The 7,750-nt window shown below is 39.3% G+C and overlaps 1 protein-coding gene across 2 annotated transcripts in view; it reads left to right on the top strand.

Annotated features, from left to right (window-relative positions):
* LOC118120427 (nck-associated protein 5) overlaps window positions 1–4,498 on the top strand; it is a 64,766-nt gene extending 60,268 nt beyond the window's left edge. For both annotated transcript variants that reach the window (XM_035175324.2, XM_035175322.2), the window contains one exon: window positions 1,385–4,498. In XM_035175324.2, coding sequence (XP_035031215.1) covers window positions 1,385–1,386 — 2 coding nt within the window. In that variant the 3' untranslated portion in view covers window positions 1,387–4,498. The remainder of the gene's footprint in view (window positions 1–1,384) is intronic.
* The last annotated feature ends 3,252 nt before the right edge of the window (window positions 4,499–7,750 follow it).

The raw sequence follows: 7,750 nt of genomic DNA on the forward strand, positions 1-7,750 counted from the left end.
CAATTTTATTTGTATAGCCCCAAATCAAACTATACATTATCTCAGGGCACTTAACATGGAATGTCAAGACCTTTAAAATTCTTAGAGAAACCCAACAGTTCCCGATATTGGCAAACACTTTGGTGACTGTGGAGAGGAAAAACTCACTAACTCAAAGAGTGTGGGTGGCCATCTGCTTCGACTGGTTGGGGTGAGCAGAGAAAAATGGGATGGAGAGGGGAGATGGGTGGACACATGGTTTTGACTGACTAAAAATAAAATTAAAATATAAAATATCTAGAAATATGGCAAAGTTTATTAAAGTGGGAGGCTGTGGCTGAGGGGTAGGGCGGACTTCTCATTGAAATAAAGTGCTGCCCATAGATGCACTGTATGAATATGTGTGTGAATAGCAAATTATTTTACTGTGAAGCGCTTTGAGTGGTCTTCAATACTAAAAAAGAGCCATGTAAATACAGACCATTTACAAAGGGCTTCAGGCATTATAGGGTTAGAATTAGATTTAGGTTAGGGTTAGGGGAATGTATTATGCCAATGAGTGTCCTCACTAAGCTAGAAGCATAAAGTTGCGTGTTTGTGTTTGTGTGTGTGCATGTGCGTGTAGATTGTGAGATATGGCTGTGGGTTAAAAATCTAGCTCTAGGTCTGAAGTTACACAAGAGCCACCAGTACACACACACACACACAAACGTACACACGCGCACACACATGCACGCACACAAAGTCAAAGGTCAATTCCATACAAGTGTAAATACAAATGTTTAATAATCTGCACAACCTTATAAAACATTAACAGTATCCATGACCATGTGAAAGTTGTGTATCAGTCCTGGTATCATTTTTACTGACACAGCTCACTTTTGTGGGGAAGTGATGTAACTTTATATTAACATGCAGGGAAGGAGGTCTCACCATGTCTGCCCAGTGCAATCAAATCACAAACTGTCTCTTTCGATTTGCATCCAAACCAAATTGCTACGATGAGTTGGAACTAATACATGTTGAATTTACTTTCAAAGACACTTCAAAACTTTCCACGTGCATTTTAAGTAGGGAGAGTTGTATTCGTTTCTATGAAGCTCCTGAAGCGTGTCTCTGCAGGTTCTTGGCGCCCCTTTTGAGAAATTGTGCTACAATATGTGATTTAACCTTATCTGGGCAAATAAACACACAATCAAACTGAAATGTTCTATTGATCATCTCTTTCCCAGACTATGCCTATAGTCTGTATGAATAGGGCCTTCGCTGCCAGTTGTTGCATTGTATAAACTATTTATAAGAGTATGTTAACTTGCTTGAAATGGCCGATTCTTTTTATTTTGTATTATTTGCATAGTAGAGAGCCACAGCATTTCACTCTGCTCTACACCTTCTTCCATTTCAGAGTTCCTGAGGCTGAAGGAGTCAAACTAGAAATGGGGAGTCGAATTATCACTTGGATTTATCACTTTAACTCACATGGAGGATCCTTAAATCCCACAGTCTGGACACTGTGTCTGTGTATGAGGATGAAACGCTCACAACTTGGCACTGCAGGCTTCCACATGTGCTTGGTGTTGAGTTGAGATCCTCAGCAGCTTTTTTGGCTGATTCAGCTTCTAAACGATCAGCTCTACTGAATCACTAGTTACATTGACATGGTTCATTTTCTTTTCCTCTGACAACATGCAATTTTACACACATGATACAATCACATTTTAACTGCAATGCTAGGTTAGTTTCTATGTCTCTATCATAGCTGCCTGATGTATCAATACCAACTTATAAATACATCTGAGTTGCACATAAGCTGATGTAAGTGGCTGTGCACGTTAACTGACCTACAAGAAGTGAAGCTGTACATGTGCAGGTCTGATCAGAAAATCAACTTTGCATAACCCTGACTTACTAAATGCATCTACTGCAGCACACAACTGTCATTGTTAAAAACGTATATTCTCATGTTAAAACGTGTTCTCATACTGTGTGACAGTGTGCAACTGGCACAGCAATGCTGTTGCAACCCTGTCACCTACAAATTACATATTTATAACTTACTTTGTCTGGCTAATTTGGAGAAATTATAATAGTGCTTGAATTGTGTATTTGTTTTTACCAAATGTTTCCCAACAGTGTAAAGTCCAATGAAGACTTTTTTAACAAGAAACTTAATTAACCAATTACAGACAACATGGATTTGAAGCTTTGTCCTTGGAAACTGTGGGACTGTCATTACTAGACTGTCCATTTATCTGTATTAGACACACACACACACACACACACACACACATCCCTGAAGCTGGGTTTCAGCAAACTCTTTCATTATTTAGTAAACTGGTGGTCAAAGCTGCGTCTATTGAGTTTGGCCTCAGGAGGCCAGTAACTCTACAAAAAGACACACATGTTGCCCCGACATACTATATGGCCTTATAAAGCTGTGTCAGCAAACAATTCTCCACCTTCATATCCAGCAGTCACAGAGGAACAGTAGCTTCTCATTGATATGTGTCATTGATTCTGACACAGTCCAATGTTCTCTCTGTTTTGGTCTCCAGATGTTAAGAAACAGTGTCAGCTCTTTGACCTGCTGGATGGACGACTGCATCAACCAGCTGCTTGTAACTTTGTCCTTTGGTACAAGCAGTTGGGTTTTTGTTAATTTGCTGTTTGGACAACTAGTCAGAAGATGCTCAACCACTGTTTAAAAGTGGTTGTTACATCACAGTGTCACTTGACTACATTTGATTACTAAAAACCTTTGTTTAATGCAGGTTTACATAATAGTTTACAAGCACAGGCAGTTTGCTACCAGACCTCTCTAATGGCGCCGGCTGTGGAGACTAGTGACTCCACTAAAACCCTGCAGGTTATGTAGCTCATTCATTTACAGTTTTCAGCCACATGTGAAGTTCTACACTAGAATAAGCATGTCACTGATATGTTTTGGAGCAAAGCAGCAGATGGAAACTTTTAATGTCAAGATTACAAACTATGCTTTCCTGAAAATATCCGGAGCTATCTTATGTACAGCACTTACTACTGATTTCCATTCAGGAGTTCTACACCTGGCTGCGTATTGTGACTCCTTTAAGTCTGCACTAACTTGTTGGAAGCTTTTTTTATTGTTACATTGTTAATATCAACTTGCATGCAACCACCCTCTGGATTACTCAAACCTTCAAATGCATCATATGAATCTGATGCCCATCATCATATCCATCAGAGTTTCTTCACAAGAGGTGGAAAAAACTGACGTGTTAAATGTGATGTGCACTGTTAAATATTTATGTAATAAGACACAGTATCATCTGTTGTGAGACTGGCTTTCACACCTGCACCTTGATATTTTGAAAACATCTCCTCTTAAAATGAAACTCTTCCTATGTGCACTGCATTCAGCTTTTTTTCCTCACATTTTTCCACAGTTATGACATCAAGACCGACCAGTTCGTTTTGCATGTAACCTTAGCTTTAAAGCACCTAGTAGGCACATAGTGGACGCTGTTGTGCTCGCTCAGGGAAAAAACAAACAACGAGTGTCTATGATAGATGCTGTGGATTAACACATACAACCATTTCACTGCAACCATCAGATTTCACTGTAATGGTTGAAGATATTTACCTGTCCTCTTGTCTGTTTTTGTCTGTACACTGACCTGTTACATATCGCACCTTGGTCGCTCAGTTTTCTCTCTCTTATGTATGCTGTGCCCTCTATAGTAATGTTTTCGGTGTCATGAATGCATCTCAACATATTTGACAGTCATAGCTACTTTACGATGTTTCCCCCTCACACCTTTGTCAGCTCCCAACCTTTCATGTGTAGATATTTGTGAAAATGCATATTGCCAAACACTGCTCTGAGCTAATCACGTATACAGAAAATGAATGCAACTAAATCTACATATCAGACTTATCATGGTGATTATAGCCATATTCTTCAACACACTAGAGACAGTTTACATGTGATGTAGAACTATAAAGCACTGTAACATTGCACAATGCCATTAGTCATGTCATCTTACTGTATTTACCTCTTCTTTAAACTGCTTCATGTATATGTGAGGTAATATTTGTAAAATAGCAGTAGTGTTGATGCCAATAGAAGCACACAGGCCTATTAAATGAAATATGTAGCGTGCACAGGTGATACAAGGTTTAATGGATCAGGGAACAGATTGGCTGCACCGATACGGGTAGATGGAGCATGATGTCTGTGTTTTCAAAGTGGCTCATATAATGAAGAGCATTACTCTCAAAAGAGTATTGTATTTTTCTACATGTACTCTAATGCCCTGTATTTGTACTCAGCACTGAAGAGTGTAATTTAACCATTTAGTGCACATGATGTTACTCACTCTAACAGTAATCCTCCCTCTAAATGTTTTTTTCAGTACCCTATATGATGTTCCTGTGTGACGGTCACCTTAGCAGTATGAATTGAGAACTGTATATTACTGATATTCTTTGTTTTATGTCAAAAAAGAAAGAAAAATAAACCATTTCAATACTTACAATACATCTAGTGTTTCCTTGTGGTTTGTTGTATTTCACTGAGGTGATTTGGCAAAATAAAACACCCACTGTAATTGTATGCCAACAGAGTGTCCTCTCAGTTTGAGCATTCACTCCAGGTTCGTGGCCAACCTGTTTGCCAGCATGAAAGATGGAAGCTCTACAGAGGCATCTCGACATGAACACTGAGTTCAGCTAACTGTGACAAGTGGTTTTTTATGAAATAAACTAAACAATTTGCAGAATACTAACCAATGTGTCACAGGCACTGCCCAGGGCCTCTCAAACTTCTGAGAGGAAAACTAGAATCAAAAAAGATGAATCATATTGAAAACCATGTAATTCTAAAATCATTTAAATAAATTATATTATTATTGATTATGTGCCTTAGAAATGGGAATTGTGAGGCACATATAACATATGAAAGGTTTTCTTTGAATGTGCTCACATGTCTTGTCACGTACAAAGGCTGTTCTTCTGCATTGATCCTACATTAGCATGTGATGTTTGGTGTGAGTTTTCATAGGGAAAGTAAAGATGCTGAAGTTGCAGTGTGCGTATAAGTGTTCTACTTCAGCACTGGCATTCTTGGTTCACTGTTCCTATCTTGTGGTCAGTGTTGTACATAATGCTAACCCCAATCTTTCCCTAGCCTCAAATGATGATTTGGGGAAATGTGCCTTTTCATCTTCTGCCCACAGCATAATAAGAAGACTGAAACTCTCATCTACAATTCCACAAACCTCTGTCTGTCTGTATGTGGAACGGTTTCACACTTAGCATGTAGATTATAAAGTGTACGAGGAAGTGCAGTGGCCGATTTGGTGCGATTTTGGACATGGGATATGTTCAATATTAATAAAAACGTAATGCCTTCAGTCTGTGGGCTGAATAGAATCTTCTACATCCCTGGATATATTACAGCAGCAGCAGCCAATAATATCTTTCCTGCCTGACATTTGTGGAATTAGTGGGTATATGAAAAGTGTTCAGCTGTAGGTTTAAAGGGAGATTGAATAGAAACAGGAGACAAGTACATTGATTTATTGCGATGAGCATGTTTGAGCTGCAGTTATGAAACAAACTGACTTAATTTCAAGTAATGTGTGATTTCAGGTCAGTGAGGAAAAGTGAGCTAGAAAACTGTTGAAAATCACAAACACACACACACACACACACACACACACACACACACACACACACACACACACACACACACACACACACACACACTTAACAGTTATTCACTTGCTTCAGCTTTCTTTTTCACAGAGAGAAGTAAACCTGATGAGACATTTGAATCACAGTTTCAGAACAGTGTAGGTTTGTCCTGCGGCCACCCTGCCAGATCTGTCAAGGTCAGTTCATTAAGTCCAAATTGAAGTAAATCCATGTAAATGAGGTGATGCAAAACATCCTTGATGACAACAGAGAAATGTTGGACAAAATATTGGACATAACTGGAAATCAGGTAAACAGAGAGCCTCTCAGGACGTATCAAGGTTCCTGTACATGAGTTGCCATTAGAGCTGTCAGTCCATGCTTTACTCACTTAACTCACTTACTGTCTACACAATGACCTCCTTTGGATTTATAGACACTTGATATTTTCCAAGGACAAAAAATCCCATAGTTCACTTAAGAACTGAAAATATTTTGGACATTAATTTGAAAAGCTTTTTAACTCCACTTTTAAGATGCTGCTCACGCTGTGAATGCAGGGAGCTTTTTATGATCTGGTGGTCAGTCAGCCTTGATTGGTGTAGCTCTATGCATAATGCCTCCCAGTGTGCCATCAGTCAGTCACTCCTGCTCAGAAGCTGCCACAGAGAGAAACTATATCTGCACATTTAGCTCAAATCTACTAAGTATTGCACTCAACTAAGTGAATCTCATTCTAATGCAGAAAAAGTAATTTGATTTTTTGGGGGGAAATACTGGCCCATCTTTTATTCAAGTGACAGCTTTAATAGTTGCCCATCTTTTACTTTAACACCAGCATAGTTTCACTTAATTATCTTGGACATCTCATTTCAGGCTAAAAAGCTCTTCACTTGTCGACACACATCTTCTCATTGCCTTAAAGTGCAATTTAAATAACTCTTAGCTAATTTAAAGTTTCACCAAAGTAGGTATTCATAATATTTAATTGTGTCTTAATGTGTAATTTTCCAAGTTCCAACTATTCTGATTAGCACAGTTAAATCACAAACAACTTCTTCACGGCTCCTTGATGCAGCGCTGACACACTGTTTCATCCACTAATTAAAATAGGCTTGATCTAAACCACTCTGTATCACAGTGCTGCAGTTTAGAGGGAGGGCTGAAATCTGCTTGTGTTGAGAACAGTCAAAAAGGACAAAGCACAACATGACCCTCCTTTGTTGCAGATCAGCATTTGTCCCTCGTCTGGGTTTTGTTCTGCACTGACCTCGTCTTACTCCTTATGCAGCAGCGGGCTGGTGGGTGTAGTGATGCATGTACGCTATAAATTTGTTTGGGGCTTGGTTAAGGACAGTGCTGATGTGTTGTCGGGCTCAACAGTGTGAAGTAGAGGATGAATTGTTCAGCAAGGTTTTAGCCGTATGTGAAATAAAAGCTCACACTGTGCACCACTGAGGAGACTAATCCATCTTTAGACTTTGTGAAACACTATCCTACAAGTTTAACCCACTAAGTGTATTGTTTTTGTTGAAATGCCTTAAATATGTGCATTTCCCAAAGCCTAATGGCCAGAACTTCAGTGGCACATTTCTGTACCATGCTGCATTACAGTGAACCAGACAGCAGGGCGCCTGTCTGCTGACCTCACTAGGGCAAGCAAGCTCCACCTAACATATTATGCATTCCACAGTTTAAACTTTCATAGGTTTGTGTTTGTTTCCATTGGGGGCAAAGCTCAAGTAAACCTCCGACGACAAACAACCGATTTTTGCTCACTTTTGAGCAACCGGAAAAGTCAAGCAATCTGTCCTTAACTTATTCAACAAGCTTACAGAGGCAATGATAACTCAAATGTATAGTTTACCTTTGGTTAAGTTTAAAGAAAGATCACAGTTACAGTTAATACAAAATGCAGGTGAGTGACAGGACGTTACTTCCAGCCCCCCTGCATAAGAGTCAGAGATGCTTTTTGCCCATTTAACAACCACAGCCTATTTTATGTGTTGGCACTAAACACTCACACTTCACACTAGGCTAACCTCATCTAACAGTGACGTCACATTGTCCAACCTCATCTAACAGTGAAATCACA

The sequence above is a fragment of the Hippoglossus stenolepis genome, chromosome 13, assembly GCF_022539355.2.
Source record: "Hippoglossus stenolepis isolate QCI-W04-F060 chromosome 13, HSTE1.2, whole genome shotgun sequence".
Taxonomy (NCBI): domain Eukaryota; kingdom Metazoa; phylum Chordata; class Actinopteri; order Pleuronectiformes; family Pleuronectidae; genus Hippoglossus; species Hippoglossus stenolepis.